Genomic DNA, 22055 nt, shown 5'->3' on the forward strand with positions numbered 1-22055 from the left:
CCAGTGCTTCACCCGGGTCTGAGTCCCAAGATACAACAGGTGACAGTTACTATCTAATAAAGACTGTCAACCTCACAGACCAGAGAAAACCCAACTCCAACACATCTCAAACATTATGGAAATGTTACTGACTCACATGACTGTACAGTCCAGGGATAGTATAAGTTCACGTCTAGCTCAAATAATGTTAACAGAACAAGGTTTCTCTAGCTCTCAGTTTCGTTTCCATGTGTTAGTTTGGCAATTCTTAGGGCTACATTCTTCCTCATTCATATCCAGCAGGAAAGAGGGTGTTTTTCCCCATGTAAGTTGAATAGAATAAGAAAGTTATGACATGATTTTAAATAGTAAAATTACAGGTAGTTTTTCTTCTCCCTGCATGAAAACTGGAAGAGAATGGTGGGAGGAGATAATTTTATACTCTCTCATCACTGTGTGAATCACTCACTGAATCACTGCTGCATCTTCAACTGCAAAAGAGATGTAAAAATACATATCCATGACTTTAAAAAAAGTCATTGGCTATGCCCTAGCTGGTTTTGCACAATGGTTAGAGCTTCAGCCCTGGGTTGCAGGCTTGATCCCTGGTCCATATTGGAGTGAGTGTGGAAGGCAACCAATCAATGTGTATCTCTCTCACATCGATGTTTCTATCTCTTCCCCTCCCTTCTACTCTCTAAAAATCAATGGAAAAACTATCCTCCTGTGAGGATTAACAAAAAATAAAAGTCACTAGAAGGGTAGGGCAGGAGATCCTGCTGATAAAGGAAATTGCTGTCCATGAAAGGCCAGTCAAGCAGCAAACAGAAAGAACAGATGGCCTGCAGAGATTTGTGATTTCAGGAATTACTCTCAATTTTTCAATAAAAACATAATTCCTAGAGAGAGAAATATCTCTTATTTAGGCATTCACTGGGTCAGTCTTGTATGTGCCATTCTGGGGATTGAACCAAAAACCTTGATGTATCAGGATGATGCTTTAACCAAGTGAGCTAACCAGCCAGGGGTATTGTAAGGTACTTTCTAATGCTCATCAGATTCTTGTACTCTTGTGCTCAGAAACAGATGGCCAGGCACATCACCAAAGGGCACTCCCCCTGGACCCTTGAACACATTTCCTTTTGTCTCAGGATGGCTTCATACCTGCCCTCACCAGTAATGGTTATAAGTCTTCTACCTTTGTTCATATCACATAAGGAGTTCCCAAAAGGATCTTGAGAAGTCAGACTTTTCAATATATAAAACAGGCAAGGTTTTGGTGACATAATACCAGGAAGAAGTTGTAATCATTTTTTTGGTCCTCTTTCCAAAAGTTAACATTGGCTGCAAACAAACCAGATTCATACCCAGGAAGAGGTGGATCACTGAATAAATAGGCCTTTGTTTTACAGGTATAGTGGGGAGAAAACATAAAGAAGTCAGTCACTGGAACCTCAGAAAACACATCTTCTATAATAACAGAAGTGTAATATGCTAATTAGACTGGATATCCTTCTGGACAATCTTCTGGACAAAGCTGGGGTTGCGAGGGAAGCCCGGGTGCCGGGTGCCAAAGAGAAGCCAGTGCCAGCAGCAGGGATGGGGGTGGGGGGGGTGAGGGGGATGGCCTACTTTTGTATGAATTTTGTGCATCGGGCCTCTAGTTTCTAACTAAAGAATCAGGACCTAAAACTAATAGTTTGATTCATCAAATGAACACAAAGACAGTCATATAAGTGTGTAAGTCTTGTAGGACATAGTCATGCAAACATGTTATAGTACTATGTGATAAAGTCTGCATAGAACTGTCTTCAATGCTTTCTTTGTGCTACCTTAAAAACACTGTGTTTCTAAGAAAGAAATACAGAAAGTTACATCCTCAGAATCTTCTACAATTGGTACTGTTTTTCACTCCATTAAAATGAAGTTTAAATTGAAAAGTATTTGCCCCCAAGAACACATTAGAAATGTCAGAAAGAAATGATGGGTCATCAATTAACTTCTTCAAAACTTTTTGCACCCGAAGTCAAAATATCATTTTCCTAGGTGACAAAGAGGAGTACAGAAAATGCCCCATAGCTTCCTGATAAACTGAAAAATGTGAGAAAGAAGCATGGCTAGGCAGCCACACCCCAGGGAAGCAAAACTGTGAAGAATAATATTAAATATTTATTCAAGGAAAGAAGTCCCAATAAATATTTGTTGAAGGTAAGAAGGAAGAGCACAGAACTGGAACTCCAGAAACCTAAGCTGTACTTTCAATCACTAGCTGAAGTGACCTGGAGCAAGTCCTTTAACCTGTTGTAACTCACTTTCCTCTGATAAAGGAAATTGCATAAAATGAAGACCTTACCTGAATACTATCTATCTATTTTTGTATTGGTGAAAAAGACAATAAGAAATTGTCATGTTTCTTGAGAAACATTGTTTCAATTCAGGCTAAGTATCAGGAAACAGTTCCTGTCACCCCAGGGGGCCTTTAAGAGACTTAAAACTAAAATAAGAGTTGCACCCATCATTACCATTTTCTAAAGAACTGTTATTAAAGTGACAGTCCCGATCACTGCAATTTAGTATTGTACTATGTATGTCCCTCTCTGGGACTCCTTTCTTTTTCTCAGCCATAATGTCCTGTGTTCTTTTTCCTTCCATTCTATACCTCGCCAACAAGCTGAGTCCCAGGGAAACAGGAACACTCAGAAAGCCTTGGGCTGACTGTAAAATCGGTCGTGAAGTGTAGGACTCTCATTAATCCATTGATTGATTCAACAAGTGTTCACAGAGCGCCCTCTGAGGGCCACACGCTGAATGGATAAAGGTAAAACTCCATGCTCCCACCCGAGACAGTTCCCACAGCTTCTGGGGTGGGAGCATGGATTTCCCTGCGCTGCCCTCCGGACCCCAGGGCGGGAGCTCCTGTTTGAAGGCTGGGCCGGGGCTCCCGCGCGGGCCACCCCCGCTGCCGGGCCTAGATGTCACCACTCCCACCTGATGGTCCCGCAGGGTCCTGCAGCCTGAGCTTTCAGCTCCCGCCGGGCTCTGCGAGGGGAGGCCCTGGTGCCCGGCGGTGCTGGGGCGGAGCCTGCGCCTGTCAGCCCGTCCTGCCCGGCCGTTGCCCTGGGGACACGCAGGGCATCCTGGGAACGTTCAGCTCTTTGTGCTTCTATAGCCAACAGCCTCCTGTGACTGGTAGCACTGTGCATCTTTTTGTTTCTTTAAACATTTTTTTTTTTTTTTTTACTCACTTATTTTTTAGAGAAAGAAACATCGATTTGCTGTTCCACTCATTTATGCAGTCTGGTTGATTCTTGCATGTGCCTGACGGGATAGAAGCCCACAACTTTTTGGTATATGGGAAGACGCTCCAACTAACTGAGCTCCAACCAACTGAGCCACCTGGCTGGGGCTGATCTATTTTCTTTTTCTTCTTTTAAATCCTCACCCGAGGATATGATTTTGAGAGAGAGAGAGAGAGAGAGAGAGAGAGAGAGAGAGGAAAGAAACATCAACGTGAGAAACAATTGCCTCTTCTATGTGCCCCAACTGGGGATCGAACCTACAACCTAGGTATGTGACCTGACCAGGAATAGAACCATGACCTTTCAGTTCTATTAAACCAACTAAGCCAGGGCAGTTCCTGTCTTGAATGGAGACAGTGACTGGGCTTTGTGAATAGGATCTTTTTTCTTATTTGTAATAGTTACTTTGCTGATTCTGCTGGGTGTTCTAGGTAATAATACATTCCATAATTTTTAAATTTTTTAAATTGATTTCAGAGAGGACAGTAGAGGGAGAGATAAATAGAAACATCAATGATGAGAGAATCATTGATCGGCTGCCTCCTGCACCTCCCACACTCCGGATCAAGCCCAAAACCTGGGCATGTGCCCTAATCGTGAATTGAAGTATGACCTCCTAGTTCATAGGTTGACACTCAACCACTGAGCCATGCTGGTGGGGCTCCATAATTTTATTGGGATCTTTTTTCTTTCATTATGTCCCTTTAATGCAGTGGTTCTCAACCTTCTGGCCCTTTAAATACAGTTCCTCATGTTGTGACCCAACCATAAAATTATTTTCATTGCTACTTCATAACTGTAATGTTGCTACTGTTATGAATCGTAATGTAAATAAATATCTGATATGCAGGATGATTTTAGGTGACCCCTATGAAGGGGTTGTTCGACTGCCAAAGGGGTCGCGACACACAGGTTGAGAACCGCTGCTTTAATGTGATCTTCACTATTGGGCTCTTCAGATTACTTTGTAGGACAAGCATGTCAAACTCACCGCCCACGGGCCTCATGCCTCATTTATTTGGCCCGTGCTAACCTTTTGAGTTTGACATGTTTGTAGGAGATAGGCTTTTTTGGGCAGGAGGTGATGGGGTTTTTTTTGTTTTTTTAAATAAATTTTATTGATTTTTTACAGAAAGGAGGGAAAGGGATAGAAACATCGATGAGAGAGAAACACCGATCAGCTGCTTCCTGCACACCCCCTACTGGGGATGTGCCACAGCCAAGGCACATGCCCTTGACCAGAATCGAACCTGGGACCCTTCGGTCTGCAGGCCGACGCTCTATCCACTGAGCCAAACCAGTTAGGGTGGTGATGGGGTTCTTGTAGGCATCCTTACTTATTCTCGAAGGTCTGGGATTGCACCAGCATATCTCTGCATTGATTTTTCCTTTGAGGAATTGGGGCAGATCAGGAAGAGGAGTTTTATGAACCTGTGCTTGTGCCACCTTGTTTCCCAGAAGTCCCTCTATTCTTTAAACATCGCTCTGGTATCTTTTTCATTTTTAGTGTGAGCAACCTGGGGCACTTGGGTTTAATTGGGACTTAGCCTTTTTCTCAACTTCCCCCAAAACATGCCATTTCTAACAAAATTCAAACACTCTGGATCTTTTAGGATCTCTGAGATCCTTTACTTACAAGTCTGCGAGAACACCAGCCTAGAGTCCCTGGCCTGCCGTTCCCTTCAAAACCACTACCTGCTTCAGTCACATGCTCTTCCTCCAGGTCCCCACACTGCAGTGCTGGGTCTATCGCTATGCTTTGTGAGGTTCGCAACGCTGTGAACACAACAGACATCAGTGCAGCTCTGAGTGATTAGAAACCTGCCTAAATGACACCATCTCTTAATATTACCAATCACCCTTGTTAGTGTCCCATCACTTAAGGAAACATCGGGTGCTCTAAACTATTCAAGTGTAATCTGACTTAGAGGTCTTTTTCCTCTGTTCTCTAAGACCCAAGACCTCATTTCCTGGGATTCTCACTCTTCTGAACAGACTAAGGGCTATTTTGTTGAAGCCAGGCCTATTCTTAAGCAATTTTTTAAAAATGAGTCCTGCAGAAGATCCACAGATCACAGTAAGTGTTTTAGGAAAAAAGAAAAGAAAGGATCCCAAGGCCAAGTACATTCAGAATATGATTCACAGTATGTCTTTCTCTCGGAGAGTCATGGACTGTGTCTGTGGGAAGCAGGGTGAGGGAATTGTTCAACTTTAAACTAATTGGTCATGTAATTTTTTTTGTAAGAGTCTCTTTGGAGCTAGTATTCCACAGAAAATAATCTGTGACATTGTTTCATAGCCATGTCTATTACTGTTTACTGGCAATCTCATTTTCTATCAGCCTTCAGAATTACAAATCAGCCATTCTGTTACATGCAATGTGAACCCTCTAAAAGCCAGGAATTCTTTGTGTGAAAGAAAACTCTTTCTCTAAAGTATAAACATTCTGTGCACACAGAACCCTCACTTAATGTACCAAAGGCAGCATTTTCCTGGTCTTCTACTTGTATTGTGTTTATTCTACTTCTACTTTTATTTGCTTGAAAACTCTCCACACTAAGCTGTTGCTGCCTGTTATTTTATCTCAACTTGGAATTTAGTCATCTGCTAATTGGGGTGAATGGGAATCTCATTTACTCTCTCAGGTTCAAATAGCATCTCTGTTCTGGAGCTCCCGAATTGACACCTTTCCCAATCTCTTAAATTCTAGTCCCATACATTTTAGCATCTTCAGTTTTATATTTCTTCAACTCAGATTAGCCAATTCTTGCTGAAATTAGCAGCTTTTCCCTAGGGGAACTATGCATAATCACTGTGGAATTGTTGTGAAACTTAAGTACTCTCATCAACTATTCAGAAAACTTGTTTTATTACTATCAGTTTCCAAACAAGTCAATCTAACCAAATCTAATGTCTGCAACAAAATTCACTGGATTGAAACCACACCAGCTTAGGATCATACATGAAAAAAGAAAAGGGGAATGACATGTAACAGCCAGTACTAGAGGGATTTCCTGTCTAAATTCAAGCTGGGATTTCAAAGCTAGCTAAGCATTTGGGTAAAATTGCCACTTAAGATAGTAGGAAAAACATGTCTCTTTTTATCAATGGATAGAAAATACAACTGGTGATGATTTAAGAAAGAAAATTCTTAGTGGTTTCTTATAGTCCTAGCTTGTATTACATTCTTGCTCAAAAAGGGGCCCTTGTTCCTGAAACCTGTGCCTGGAGTGTGACAAGAGCTTCCCCCGAGCGGTCTGCTGAAGATCCACCAGCGTGTGCAGCAGTGGGTTCAGCTATGGTTGCTGTGGATCCCCAGGCACCATGAGCCCGATGACTGCTTATCTGGATGGCTGCCACTCTGTCTCAGCTCCAGTCAGCCTCGATCATTGCAAACAGCTGGCTGAGCCGTTTCTGAATGTCAGGCCCACTCGGAGCACGACAGGATTTTGTGTGCACTCGGATGTGTTCAGCAAGTTTGGACTTATAAATGAAGCCCTTCCCACAGTCGCCACAGGCAAAAGGCCTTTCTGGCCGATGTATGCGCTGGTGCCTAAGCATGTGTCCCTTTTCCCGGAAGGTTTTGTCACACTCAGGGCAGTGGAAAGGTCGCTCTCCTGTGTGCAGGCCTTGGTGGCTGAGCAGCTGTGCCTTCAAGCGGAAACTCTTGTCACATTTCAGACACCGAAAAGGCTTCTCCCCCGTGTGTGTCCTGATGTGTTCAACAAGTTTTGACTGCTTGGCAAAGCCTTTGCCACACTCACAGGAGAACGGCATCTGCCCGCTGTGCAGCAGCTGGTGGGCCTTCATGTCCGCCTTCACACGATAGCTCTTTTCACACTGCGGGCACTGGAAGGGCCTCTCTCCTGTGTGCAGGCGCTGGTGACTCAGCAGCTGCCCCTTGAGGCGGAAACTCCGGTCGCAGTCGGTGCACTGGAAGGGCCTCTCCCCACTGTGCACGCGCAGGTGCTCGGTGAGCTTAGACTGCCTGGTGAAGCCCTTGCCGCACTCCGCACAGGAGAACGGCCTCTCGGCGCTGTGCGTGCGCTGGTGGGCCTTCAGGATGCCCTTCAGGCGGAAGCTCTTGTCACACTCAGGGCACTGGAAAGGCCTCTCCCCGCTGTGCACACGCAGGTGCTCACGGAGCTTGCACTGGTGAGTGAAGCCGCGGCCACACTCACTGCAGGAGAATGGCCTCTCCCCACTGTGTCGGAGCCGGTGGGCTCTCAACATGCTCTTCAGACGGAAGCTCAGCTCACACTCGGGGCACTGGAAGGGCTTCTCGTCCGTGTGCAGTCGCTGGTGCCTCAGCAGCTGTCCCCTCTGGCGGAAATTCCTGCCACACTCGGCACACCAGAAAGGCTTCTCCCCGCTGTGCACTCGGGTGTGTTCGGCGAGTTTGCACTGTTTGCTGAACCCCTTGCCACACTTCCTGCAGGAGAAGGGTCTCTCTCCACTGTGCACACGCTGGTGGACCTTCAGCAGCCCACTCAGGCGGAAGCTCTTGCCACACTCCAGGCACGGGAAGGGCTTTTCCCCCTTGTGCACCCTGACATGGCTGGTGAGCTTGGCCCTGGTAGAGAAGCACTTGTCACATGCTGTGCAAAGGAATGGCCTCTCTCTGGCAGGGCAGCGCTGGAGGACACGCTCCATGCCCCCCATCAAGTGGCAGCGCTCCTCAAGAGGCAGGCCTGGGCCTGGCCTCTGTCCTGAGTGCACACTGCTGAGCCTGGCCTTCTCACAGAAGGCCCTGTCGCCCTCTCTCGGGAAGACTGGCCTCGCCCCGCTGCGCTGGCCCTGGTGAGCCTGTATGCTGGTCTTCGGGAGAAAGCTCATGTCACACCTGGGGCACTGGGAAGGGCTCTCCCCCTGGTGCAGAAGGTGGTGGCTGAAGAGGGTCCACTTGTGATGGAAGCACATATTGCATTCAGGGCACTGCAGTGGGCTCTTCCCTGTGTGTGTGGCCAGATGTTTAAGCAAATCCCGCTTTAGGCAGAAGCTCCTCCCACATTCATGACATCGAAAGTGCCTCTGTCCCCGAGGGATGCTCCGCTGATGCTGCAGGTCAGCTTGTTTGCTGAGTTTCTTCCAGGCCCCATGCGGCGGGTCCTTCGAGTGGCTCCCCTGGTGCTTCTCTACACGATTCTTCTTCCAAAAGCTTTCCCCACAGACAGGGCAAGGATGTGGGGTGCCCTCCCAGGAGGTCATCTCCTGGAGGCCTGGGGGACCCAGAGTTCTGGGGTTCGAGAGTCTTTCTCTGTGGGTGGGTTTCCAGGAATGGTGGGCTGCTGGGAGTAGAGCCCGTGGATCGTGTCTGTCTGGCTTCATGAAGGTGATGTCTTGGTCCGGCCTGAAGGAAACATCTTCATTTTTTCTTTGTAAGGGTTCGGAGGAACCCTGGCTCTCAAGAGGATCGACTTGGAAATGGCATTCGGGTTCTCTTGAATTCACAGCTTGCTGGCTTCCTGAAACTGAAACCAAAAATTCAGTCAGAATTCGTGTCTATGGCGTGATGAAAGGCTATGTCACTAGGAAAGTGATCTGCAACAGTGACCTCTGGTGGCCTGGGAACCCAGTTTCCACTAAACTGTACACAGGGCACATTTCAGTTTGGTTCTGTTTCATGACCAGGAGTTTGGTGAGTCTGGTGAAAGTAAACCGAACAGACTTTCTTAGAATAAGAAGAAAATACAGGTCACAAATGTAGGGCCTAAGCCAGCCGTGGGCAAACTACGGCCCGCGGGCCAGATCCGGCCCGTTTGAAATGAATAAAACTAAAAAAAAAAAAAAAAAGACCGTACCCTTTTATGTAATGATGTTTACTTTGAATTTATATTAGTTCACACAAACACTCCATCCATGCTTTTGTTCCGGCCCTCCGGTCCAGTTTAAAAACCCATTGTGGCCTTCGAGTCAAAAAGTTTGCCCACCCCTGGCCTAAGCTTTGAATCCAGCATGTCTGGGTTCGAATCCCATGTGTCTACTGCAACATTTGTCAAGCTACTTTGGCTTCAGATCCTTCTCCTAGAGAAACAGGATAACAATGAGACTGCTGAGAATGAAAGGAGCTAATGTGTGCCGAGTGCTCAGCATGAGCCTGGCGGACTGCACATCCTGTCAACGTTCACCACGATTGCCCCGTTCTGATGTGCACATTCCTGGAGTCAGGAAGGGAAAAGGGCAGTGTCACTGACAGCCCTGACTGACATGTGGCTCTGTGTGCTCCACAGCTGCCCCGAGGCCAGGCAGCAAGGCCTTGTGTCTGTTCCTCCCTCTTCCAACTTCCTTCTAACTATTTTTTCCTTCTTTCTTTTCTTTCTTCTTCTTGTTTCCCTTCTAACTATTTAAAAAGGTTTCTTGAAAGAAAAGCAGGTGGCAAAAAGTGAAATAATTTGTGCAGAAAAACTTTTATTCTCCAGAAAGCAGCAGCTAAAAGCTAAACAAACTACTGACAAGATTTCTTGGAATGATGCCCACATTTGACTTTCTCATCCCATACCTAACACTGACTCTGAGGAATCCAGAAGCCCCAGACTCTCCATCAGGACAGGAAACAAGTGGAGAGCTAAGGTTTAGCCATTCCAACAGAGACAACAGTCTCCAGACGGGAGGAAGCAATTTCCCCCCACCCCTACTCAGAACAGCTCACACTCACTGAGCTCTTACTACTTTAACCCTATAATGTACGTACTTTTATTAGCTTCATGTTATAGTTAGGAAATGAAATACTGAGAGGATGAATAACCTGCTCAAGGTCACTCAGAAAAGGCAAGATCCAGACGCAGGCTCCAGAACCCAGATGCCAAGCCTCAGCCCAGCCAAACCAGACAAGATCAGAAGTAATGAGAAGTAAGAAACCTGAATGTGACATCGTTAAGGACAGGGCCCTGATTTCTTTATACTTACTCCAAAACTGCTGTCCCTCAATAACTGGATCGAAATGCAAATCAGCAGGGTTGAAAATCACGTTTCCTGACTTCTGTGGTTCTCTGAAATTCCTGAAGAGCTCTCTCCCCTGTTCAATCTGGGATATCAGCTCCGGTTTGGGAAGTCCACCATCTGTACAGAGAAGCCAAATGGGAGTTTGGTTTCGTTGAGTGTGAAATTTAAAGCACACTGACGTTTTAAATTTCTTAAAATTTACTCGGGACAATGTAGGAAAAGAGATATCAAAAAACAGATTATAATCTGGCTGGTGATGCTAAGTGGTGAGAACGTCGGCCCACGCACCAAAGGATTTCTGGTTTGATCCCCAGTCCAGACAGGGCACATGCAGGAGGCAACCAATCCATGTGTCTCTCTCACATCATCAATGTTTCTCTCTCCTCCCTTCCATTCTCTCTTAAAAGCAATGGAAAAAATATCCTTAGGTGAGGATTAACAAAAAAAAAAATAATTTACACAAAGAAGAGCAAAACTTCCCACACATAACATGAGATAAGCTATCTCGTGCTATTTTAATCTTGTCGTCTTTGTCCCCATATATCTAGCAATGCTGTATATTGTCATGGATTTCATAAAATATACTGTAGTGTGCTCTGAAAATGGTGGGACAACTAGAGATCCCTGGGAAGAGGGGGGTATACAAAAATAAGAACTGAAATGGTTGTCCCTGGAAATTTCAAAGTAGGTGGCTCCAGCAAAAATTCTCTTAGAAGTACTTCTAGTGACAGTGCTAACGACAACCTAAACCATGGCTGAGTTCTGCTAGAACAGAGTGGGTTGCAATGAGTAAAACGATGAATTAAAAGTTATAAGATTCTCAAATATATATGTCCCCATTCTCCTATAAGAAAGGTTTACTCTCTGTATTTTCAAGTAAAACTTTTTTTCAGTAACAACCAAAAGTATGCTTCAAAGGTTGCTAGAGGAGGTTGTGGATGGCCCGATCAGAGGAGAGACAATCTGGGCAATGCCTCCAGGATGTCAGAATGGCACCAGACAGGTGCAGACTGGTCACACACTTCTCCCGAGTCCTCCTCAGCCTCCGAAATCTGACTTCAACACCCAAAGAATTCTAAGGCTGCTCTCATGAAAAAAAAAAATCACTATCTTTTTTAAAAATCCATACATTTATTATCAATCTTCATCTGGGTTGAACTCCCAGCAGCTTTTGAAATAAAAGTATTTTTCCAAAAACAAACAAAACAATATTCAACTACATAACATCCAAAAGAGTAAAATACTTAGGAATAAAATTAATAAAATAAAATTAATACTTAGGAATAAAATTAATAAAGAGTAAAATACTTAGGAATAAAATTAATGCAAGACTTGTAAAATAAAAACGGTGAAATATTGTTTTAAAATATTTTAAAGTCCTAAATAAATGGAAAGATATCCCATGTTCATAAATTGGAAGACTTAATGTTAAGATGACAATATTCCCCAAATCCCATCTGCTTACTTGTGGGGGCAGGGGACGGAGTAGAAATTGACAAACTGATCCTAAAAGCAATAATCAAAACAGTGTTGCAGGGACATAAGGATAGACATATAGATGGATGAAATAGAACTGAGAATCCAGAAATAAATGGACATTTACAGTGAATTGATTTTCCAAAAGAATCAATTGACTATAGAGAATCTGATAGGGGGAAAATAGTATTTTCAACAAATGGTGTTGGGACAATTGGATACCCATACGTAAAAGTAGATTTCTACCTCACACCATATACAAAAACTAACTCAAAACACATCAAAGACCTACATGTAAGTGCTAAAAGGATAAGACTCTTGGAAGAAAACATAGGAGTGAATCTTTATGACTTTGGATTAGGCAATGGTTTCTTAGATATGGCATCAAAAGTTCAAGCAACAAAAGAAAAAATAAACTGGACTTCTTCAAAATTGAAAGCTTTTGTGCTTCAAAGGACACCATGAAGAAAGTAAATAGAAAACACACAGAATAGAAAAAAATAGTTGCAAATCATGTATCTGCTAAAGGCCCAGGGTACAGAATAAATAGAGAACACTTATAATTCAACAATAAAAAGAGAAATAACCCAATGTAAAAATGGGCAAAGTATTTGAATAGACATTTCTTTAAAGAAGATTTTAAAAAAATGCTCAACATGGTGAGCCATTAAGGAAATGCAGACCACAACCACAACGATAGATTCATTTGATTTTGATGCTTGGAATATTCTTTTTGGGTGGCACAGAAGTAATGACATAATTACCTATAGACTCAATTATTTTAATTGGTTCTTTAATAATAATGATGAAAATAATGTAACATCTTAGCTATGTTTCAGAAACACTCTACAGAAAGTACCTGGAAAAATTATGGTAATTAAACAAAATATAAGTATTAGAAACTTTTCAATCTAAAGGAAATGGTCTGGCTGTCAGGAACTGGCAGGAGAGATGGAAGGAAGTATAGGAGAACTAACTACCTTATCTTCATATACTAAAGGAGTCAAGAGATGTAAATTTCATGGCACACAATCTAGAAGTTTATTATTTAAATCATTAAAGTAGCCAATAGAGGCATGAAAAATTATCAAAATCTGGGGAGAAAGGAGACAGAAAATTGACAGCGTAAGTGGGCTAATGCCTCCTTTTTCATAGTAATGAGTTCATTAATGCTGCCTAAACATGATAAGAAAAGAAACAGAGATGTAAGCATGACAGTTATACAGATTGAAGGAAACCACAGTGAGAACTAAAATAGAAATGATTAGCCCTGGCTGGGTAGCTCAGTTGGTTAGAGTGTTGTCTTGACACACCAAGGTTGTGGGTTCAATCCCTGGTCAGGACACATATGAGAATCAACCAATGAATGCATAAATAAATGGAACAACAAATCAATCTCTCTCTTTCTCATCAATTTAAAAAAGAAAAAAAATGGTTAAAAGTGGTTGCCTTTAGGGAATTAACTGAGGGAGTGAGAATGAAGAGATTTTATCATTTGATGCTTTTCTGAAAGACCTGAATTTTTAATAAACATATTTGATAATAAAAAGAAATATAAAGACCAAGTAAGCAGCAAGACTAAAAAGAACACCCATGACCACAACCATGCAGAGACAGCTGCTGTTCAACATGTCAGTGGAAAGCCTTGCCAAATCTCATTGTAGGGGGAAAGTAACATTAGTGTTTCCAAGGCATATGGACACTCCCGGAAAAGTGACAGACAAGAATACCCTAGGTTAAAATATCTGGGTACTGTATGAATATGAGCTAGGCATGTGCCCATGTGGAAAATCCTGGAATCTGAAAGTATGTAGTGACTAAATGCCCTGAAATATACTTATTTAGTCACTCCTGACCACCTTACATTCCATGCTGCATCAAATATTCTCATGTAACGTTGTCTACCCTTGAGTAAGGATCAGCAATGCTGACGGGAGTATTAGTGGAAGAATATGGGGTAAAAGTGCTTTTCTGAGTTAATTTCTGAGAAATCTGGCTAGCTGACCGACCAGCAGGAACATCATACAGTACCCAGTTCCATGATTTACCCACAAAAACAGGTTGAACACTTCTTACCTAGAGAAACCAGAGTCTCATAATTGGTTCTCATCACACGCTTGTAAAGCTCCTTCTGCCAGGCCTCTAGATCCTGCCATTCTTGCTCCGAGAAGTAAATGGCAATATCCTCAAAAGTGAGAGGAACCTGCAAGTACACACATAATACACATACAAGCGCGATTGCTTCAAAATGACTCTGGCTCCTTCTCAGCCATTTAAAAGACTTTTGGAGCAGACACAGTTTTTAATGTTTGGCAGCTTCTTTCTTGGGAACAGCTCCTTCCCTGTTCCAGTTATGTGGTTCTGTTGTTAACCACAACTCTTCCATATTCCAAAAAGAATCCGGCACTTTGACCCTAGCTAATAAAACATTTCTTTACACCTGTGCCGGCACAGGATGCCCTTAAGACTTATGTTTTTGCCAATGTGATGGGTGAAAAAATTGTATTTCATTGTTCTAATATGCATTAACCTGTGAGACTTAACATCCTTTTCATACTTTTTGGGGACGGTCCACATGTCTTAGTGCATGACTGTTCATACCCTTTGTTCAGCGTTCTAGTGGGCTCTTATAATTTGAATGAACTTTCTTATATTGGGGTTAATTCTTTGCTTGACTAGAAATGTTTTCTCCCAATATATCAATTGTATTTTGACTTTATATTCGCCAAACATTCCGAGCCTTTCATTTAGTTAAAAATCTGAGTCTTTTCCATATTGTCTCATTTTAAGTGTTTCCCACCACGTAAGTTTACAGATATTCTACTAATTTTTTTAAACATTTAGATTTAGTTTAATCCTAGAGGCAATTGGTATATTTATTTACATATATATGGAGAGCCAATCATACAACACTATTAAATACAATATTCTTTCTCCTTAGACGGAAATATCAACCGTTAGCCCTTGCATATATAGTTGACCCTTGAAACATCCCGGGGTTAGGGTTGTATCTTTTATGTACAATTTATGTATCTTTTCCACTGCTTGGGAGTTGGCACCCAAGCTGAAGCCCAACCAACTGAGCCACACCAGCCAGGGTTAAATTTTTTTTTAAAAAATCTTTGTTTGAAGTATTACATAGGTCCTCCTTAGAGAGAGAAAATAGGAGGGGAAGAGGGAAAAAACCCTAACTTGTTGTTCCATTTATTTATGCATTCATTGGTTGCTTCGTGTATATGCCCTGACCAGAGAGCCAACTAGCAACCTTGGCATATAGGGAGGATGTTCTAACCAACTGAGCGACCAGCCAGAGTTCCTCTTTTTTTAACATCTCACTGACAAACTTTTTTTTTATGTTACTGATTTGAGCCAGTTGGCATGGTGCAGTGGTTGAGCGTCAACCTATGAACCAGGTCTCGGTTCAATTCCTGGTCAGGACACATGCCTGGGTTGCAGGCTGGATTCCCAGTGTGGAATGTGCAGGAGGCAGCCAATCAATGATTCTCTCTCTCTTTGATGTTTTTATTTCTCTCTCCCTCTCATTTCCTGAAATCCATTTTTTAAAAGTTATTGACGCCGAAACCGGTTTGGCTCAGTGGATAGAGCGTCGGCCTGCGGACTGAAAGTTCCCAGGTTCGATTCCGGTCAAGGGCATGTACCTGGGTTGCGGGTACATCCCCGGTGGGGGGTGTGCAGGAGGCAGCTGATCGATGTTTCTCTCTCATCGATGTTTCTTACTATCTCTCTCCCTTTCTCTCTGTAAAAAAATCAATAAAATATATTTTTTTAAAAAAAGTTATTGACTTGAGAAACATCGATTCATTGCCCCACCCACTCAGGCATCCACGGGTTGATTGTCCCATGTGCCCTGACCAGGGACAGTACCCGAAACCCTGGCATATTGGTCAATACTCCAGTCAACCTGGCAGGGCCACCACTGATAAACTTTTTGACTGTTGTGTGCCTAACACCGTTTCTCCATTAAGCTGTGGTTTTTATTGCATGATTTTGCCTGGCACTGATTTTTTGAAATGCATTTGATGTATTATAGCAGAATTGAATGTTTTTATTTGTGTTAAATATACTTATTCTCTTCTCTATAGTAATTTCCTTACTTTTAAATATAGTTTTATTGATTTCAGCAAGGAAGGGAGAGGAAAGGAAATATCAAAAATGAGAGAGAATCATCAATTGGCTGCTTCCCACACGCCCCACTGGGGATTGAGCCCACAATTGGGTATGTGGGGATTGAACTATGATCTGGTTCATATATAGACACTCAACCACTGAGCAACATCAGCCGGGCAAATTCCTTACTTTTAAACAGATGTTTTTCAAAAATGCTCAAAAAGCCTTTATTATTTATTACTTTAATTTTCAGTTTACAAGATCCAAAAAAATCACAGACTGTAACAAGCATCCTTGTATTTACCATTGACCTAACAAATTTAACATTTTTTCTTCAAATTTCCTTTTAATAAAACAGAACATGATAGATGAAGCTCAAGTCTTCTTGGTCCACTCTTCAATCTTGTTCTTACATTCAGTCTTATTCTCCTCCTTTTGGAGACATAAACAGTATGATGAATGTGGTAACTTTTCATTTCATGTTTTTAACTTTTAATACTCATACATATCTATCTATGAATAATATATACTATTGCTTTGTCTTTTATGCAAAAGTGCTTTATTATACTGCAACTTGCATTTTTCATTCAACATTTTGCGATCTGTCCATATTGCTAGAGAACTGATTTATTGTAATTTTGTAGAGTTTCATTGTCTGAATTTCACAATTTTCAATCCATTTTCAGTTCTGTGAATTACCTATTCATATCCTTCCCTATATTTTTACTGGGCCACTTGTCCTTTCATTTTGAAGACTTCTTTATATGCTTTGTACATTGATTGTTGACTACATTAGGTCGCAAATGCTTTCTCCTAGTGTGTCTAAATATTTAAATTTTACTTATGCTGTCTAATACTATACATAAAATTTTTATTGTGATGTAAATATATCAATCTTTTCTTAGGTTATTTTGTTTTCTGTGTTTTAAGGAAACTTTTTTTTACACTAAGATTACAAAGATATTCTACATTTTCTCCCAAAAGGTTGATGTTTAATTTTATGTTTAGATTTTTTTTTAACCTCACCCAAGAAATGAGGGTATTTTTTCCATTCATTTTTAGAGAGTCGAAGGGAAGAGGTAGGGGGAGAGACAGAGAAACATCAGTCTGAGTGAGTGAGAGAGACATCGACTGGTTGCCTCCTACATGCACCCCGAAATCGAGGATCAAACCTGCAACCCAGGTATGAGCCCTCAACTGAAATTGAATCTGCGACTCTCCAGTAAGCAGGCTCATGCTCTAACCACTGAGCCCGCCAGGCAAGGCTTGTGTTTAGATTTTTAACTTACATGGAATGAATGTAATTTCTTAATGGTATACAGTAGTGATTACCTCAATGTTTTTTGCTTTTTTCCCCCCAATGGAAAGTCAATTGTCCCAAATACTGCTTTTGAAAGTCTGTGTATTAGTGTCCTAGGGCTGTTGTAATAAAGTACCACAAACTAGATGGCTTAAAACAACGAAAACGTGTCCTCTCACAATTCTGGTGGCTAGTCCGAAAACAGAGTGTTATGTTAGCAGGCCCAGCTCTCTCTGAAGGCTCCAATGGAGACTCTATTCCATGCCCTTCCCTTATGCCTGGTGGTGGCTGTCCATCCTTGGCGTAGCTCGGCTTACAGCTGCCGTTCTCTGCTGTCATATGGCCTTTTCCTTTTGAGTACCTAGGTTTCTGTGTCTCTTCTTCTGTGTCTCTAAAGCAGCGGTTCTCAACCTGTGGGTCGTGACCCCTTTGGGGGTCGAATGACCCTTTCACAGGAGTCGCCTAAGACCATCGAAAAACACATATATAATTACATATTGTTTTTGTGATTAATCACTGTGCTTTAATTATGTTCAATTGGTAACAATGAAATTGGGGGTCACCACAACATGATGAACTGTATTAAAGGGTCGCGGCGTTAGGAAGGTTGAGAACCACTGTTAAAGTCAGAGGTTCCAGAAGGACTTGCATTTTGGAGAGGTATTCAATCTGGTACAGTCTGCTTCAGGGCGCTCTTTTGGTTTCCACTGCTCTGCCTCTCTCCACACAAAACAGAACTGGATCAATTCTAGAGATTTATAGTCAGTCTTATTATTTTTGGGGGCAATTCCTCCTTCTTTGCTCTTTTTTTTTCTCTTTAAGAATCACATTATTGATCTTTATTTTTCCAAATGAAATTTATAAATTATCTAAATTCGTAAAAATCTTACTGCCATTTTGATAAAACTGCAGTAAATTTATACATTGAGTTGGAAGAAAAGTATCATCTTTTCTTCTATAGGCACGGTATACCTCCCCTTTATCTATCATTTCCTCTATAAATGTATTGCATATCCTTTCTATTTTTAATCCAAGGAATTATGTCTTTTGTGGAGATTGTTAACAGTATTTTAAAATTTAATGATCTCATGAATTCGTTTAGGATTCAGCAAAAACGTTCAATATTGAGAAGTTTATATAGAAAAACATAATAAAAATGGCCCCTCTCTAAACCTCAGTTTCAGCACAACACTAATGAAATCATATGTGCTCTAGGTTTTTATATCCTCTTCTGTTCCTTTCAGTGTATCGCCATCCTTCCTTCTTACACTCAACACGAACTTGAACGTCAGCGGCCGATTCTGACATTTAAGCCCCCGCCAAGCACCGCGGCGCCGGGCACAATCGTGTCGTTGACACCTGTTCTGAATTCAGCAGCTAACGCTGGCTGAACTGTGACACGGGCCGGCCCCAGCCTCCTTCCGTCCTCCTCCGGGTCCGCCCGCGCGCCCGGTGCCCCGGCCCCGGCGCCGCCCGCTCCCGGCTCTGCCCGTCCACGCTCGGCTGCGTTCAGATCTGTCCACCGAAGCGCCCCCGGAGCGGCGGTCCCCGGACCCTACACCCGAAGCCTAGCGCGGCCCACACTGCGCCCCACCTGTCCGCCCGCCGGCCGGCCAGGCTGGAAACAACAGACCCGACCCGAACGTTGGCGTCCGCACGAGGCACCCCTCTTACCGGAGCCCGCTCGGCCATGGCCTTTCGCTGCTCCGCCGGCCCGGCAGCCGGCGCCTCGCTCTCCGCCCCGCCCCGCAGGCTCAGCCCCGGCGCGGTGCACGCTGGGACTTGAGGCCGGCCGACGCCCCGCCCCCACACCGCCCCCTGCTGCCGGGAGGAGCGAACGCCGCCTGAAGGAGCCGCCCGAGTTGCCGGTGGTTGTGGAGGGGCACAGCCTGGCTGCCCAGGGGAGCCGCCACCTGTTGGGGACGGATCCTGGCACTCTCTTCGGGGCTCAAGGGTGACAGACAAAGACCAATGCGAATTGAAAGAGCTGGAGAGGGACGAAGACAGAGGTGTAAATGCAGTCAAGTGGAAATGGATGGAGAGGAGACAGGGATGGGCGTCACATCTGCTTCCTCCCCAAAACCGACCCCCGCCATCTGCGGGGTGACCCCAGGAATCAGATTGCTAGGGATGTCAGACAATTGAGGGGCATTAACAAGCAGGTCCCCGTGTTGATAACTGGGAGTCCATCCTAAGGGAGACTCTTTAAAAAAATAATTATTGTTGATAGTATTACAGATGTCTCTCATTTTCTCCCTTTTTGCCTTGCTCCACCTGAGGGAGACTCGAGTATGCAGACCACTCCGCAGCAGAGTTGTACAGGTGAGGGCAAGGATGCTCAGTGGTTATTCTCAGAAGTCATGCAGACATGGCATTGTGGATCCCACGGTCTTAAATTAGGAATGAGTTATTGTCTGTACAGCCCAAGTAATCCTATATAATAAAAGCCTAGGTGGCATCATGCGTGACATCATAAGATGGTCAGCAGGGGGGCGGATAGAGGGCAATCAGGCAGGCAGGTGAGCGGTTAGGAGCCAGCAGTCCCGGATTGTGAGAGGGATGTCCGACTTCCAGTCACGCGAGACATCATCACAAGATGGCCACCACACTCTGGGGAGTCGGACATCCCACAAGGGGTCCCAGATTGGAGAGGGTGCAAGCTGGGCTGAGGGACACCCCCCTCCATGCACAAACTTGTGCACTGGGCCTCTAGTAGTCTTATAATGTAAATATAAAATGGATCTCAAATTTACTCTGCCTTTTACTCTAAACCAGTGGTTCTCAACCTTCCTAATGCCATGACCCTTTAATACAGTTCCTCATGTTGTGGTGACCCCAATTTCATTGTTACAAATTGGACATAATTAAAGCATAGTGATTAATCACAAAAACAATATGTAATTATATATGTGTTTTCCGATGGTCTTAGGTGACCTCTGTGAAGGGTCATTCGACCCCCAAAGGGGTCGAGACCCACAGGTTGAGAACCGCTGCTCTAAACAGTCATTGTGGTTGAACCACTTGGGTTTATGGAATTGCTATTCCTACCTTAAAGGTTTTCTTTTTAAAAATTACATATAGCCGAAACCGGTTTGGCTCAGTGGATAGCGCGTCGGCCTGCGGACTGAAAGGTCCCAGGTTCGATTCCGGTCAAGGGCATGTACCTGGGTTGCGGGCACGTCCCCAGTGGGGGATGTGCAGGAGGCAGCTGATCGATGTTTCTCTCTCATTGATGTTTCTGACTCTCTATCTCTCTCCCTTCCGCTCTGTGGAAAATCAATAAAATATATTTTTAAAAAATTACATATATATAATTTAACAATAAAAACTTTTAAAAATAAAAGCTGCTCATAATTCTGGTACTCTAATATAAATGCTCCATTTTTTTCATGAAACTTCCAGTCACTGTTACAAGAACAGTTTTCCTACAGTCTCTCCACTCACTATATCAAATGTTCTGCAACTTTAGTTGTACAAGATCATCTGGGAAGATTGTCATTCACTACCTCTGAGGAGGGTCCCAACGGTCTGCATTTTTAACGTGTATCCCAGGCGAGGCAGAGTTGTCCTGAAGGACATGGACAAGAAGCCAGTCAGCACCTACAGCCAGCTCACACACCCAGGCACTAGAGGAAACTTTGCACAAAGGCACCATGGACTCACCAAGAGGCTATACCGACAGGAACATACCAACCAGAGATGGCACCTCTCCTTTCTGTTTAGACACTATGATTGGTGGAGCGCCCTTAATCCCAGCTGATTGGTTCAGGTAATCAGGGACCACATGTTGTGCTACAAAGAACACTGATTTAGGCCCTGAAGATCTCCAAGGAAGGAAATCTACATATTTCTGTCAGAATAATATTTAAGATTGACAGTCCAAAAGACAGATGAAGGTTTGCTAGAACAAACTGGAAAACTGCCTGTGCTAGACCACAGAACAAAAAATGGAGTGGTTATGGACTGACAATATTTTTTGCTTTGGTACTTAACTCACAGATCCTAACGTTAAGTATATGTCTTGAAGAATTGATACACATTGTTGGGAATGCAGAGACGTTAGATCTATAATACTGCTTGCTACTCACAGTGGTGGGTCTTTAGGTGATTTAAATTAACTCAGAAGAAAATAACACATATGTGGCCAACATTTTAACAAATGAGACAGTAAATTACATTTATTTTGAGCAATATAGGAAAACTCCCACAAGACACAGATGTCCTCTCACCATTTGAGAAAAAATGAAATTCACTATGTGAGAAAATGGAAAACTTCAATTAAATAAGGCAGCCCAGTAATGGAAAGCACACTGAGGCATTTTGTACATGCACAGAAGTTTGAAGACCCATCTGCACCTTCAGCGGGTGCGAGTGCTGGCTGTTGGCCCCGATCCGCCCCGAGGGCTTCTCTACCTCCTCATGCTCCTGAGGGGCGATCCGGGCAGTAGCCACCGCTCGCACCCACTGATGGCGCCGGCCCCAATTGCTCTGTGCCGTCAGCAGGTGGGAGCAGTGGTGATGGGAACAGGGGTGCCAGCAGACAGGGGACTAGGGGCTGCAGCAGGAAAGGCCGGGCAGGGGCACAGAGGTTGGGCCATGACCCGCCCCTGTGCCCAACACATCTTTACAGCCCACAGTCCCTTTCAAGGTGCATGAATTCGTGCACTGGGCCCCTAGTTGTATTATAAAGTAGTTGTCTCTGGATGTGCCATGAACACCATAATAAAGGGGTCACAGATGTCTCTTGGAACCAAATGAAGTGAATAGCAGCAGGTCTTTGAGCCCTTGTGTCATCTAATAGGAGGACCCAACTGTTCTAAGACCTGCTGATGTTGCTAAGATGTATCGATTAAAAAAAACCCCACAGTAGCCTGGCCACTGTGGCTCAGTGATTGACCGTTGACTTATGAACCAGGAGATCACAGTTTGAT

The 22055-nt window shown here is 43.6% G+C and overlaps 1 protein-coding gene across 1 annotated transcript; it reads right to left on the reverse strand.

Moving 5' to 3' along the window:
- Positions 1–6125: 6125 nt before the first annotated feature.
- ZNF786 (zinc finger protein 786) lies at positions 6126–18874 on the reverse strand. The gene is made up of 4 exons (XM_081102728.1): positions 18799–18874; positions 13773–13899; positions 10185–10337; positions 6126–8749 (listed from the first exon to the last, which is right to left on the reverse strand). Exons 1-4 carry the CDS (start codon positions 18814–18816, stop codon positions 6645–6647), a joined length of 2403 nt encoding a protein of 800 aa, XP_080958854.1. The 5' UTR covers positions 18817–18874; the 3' UTR covers positions 6126–6644.
- Between the last annotated feature and the right edge of the window lie 3181 nt (positions 18875–22055).

This window comes from Myotis nattereri (assembly GCF_964212035.1).
Source record: "Myotis nattereri genome assembly, chromosome: 11".
Lineage (NCBI taxonomy): Eukaryota > Metazoa > Chordata > Mammalia > Chiroptera > Vespertilionidae > Myotis > Myotis nattereri.

Excerpts from the sequence above, each read along its gene's own strand:
- ZNF786 (XM_081102728.1), bottom strand. Across the intron at positions 10,338-13,772 it reads TGAGACTCTGGTTTCTCTAG|ATGGTGGACTTCCCAAACCG; the intron begins GTAAGAAGTGTT and ends TTCTCTGTACAG. Across the intron at positions 8,750-10,184 it reads TGAGGGACAGCAGTTTTGGA|TTTCAGGAAGCCAGCAAGCT; the intron begins GTAAGTATAAAG and ends TTTTGGTTTCAG.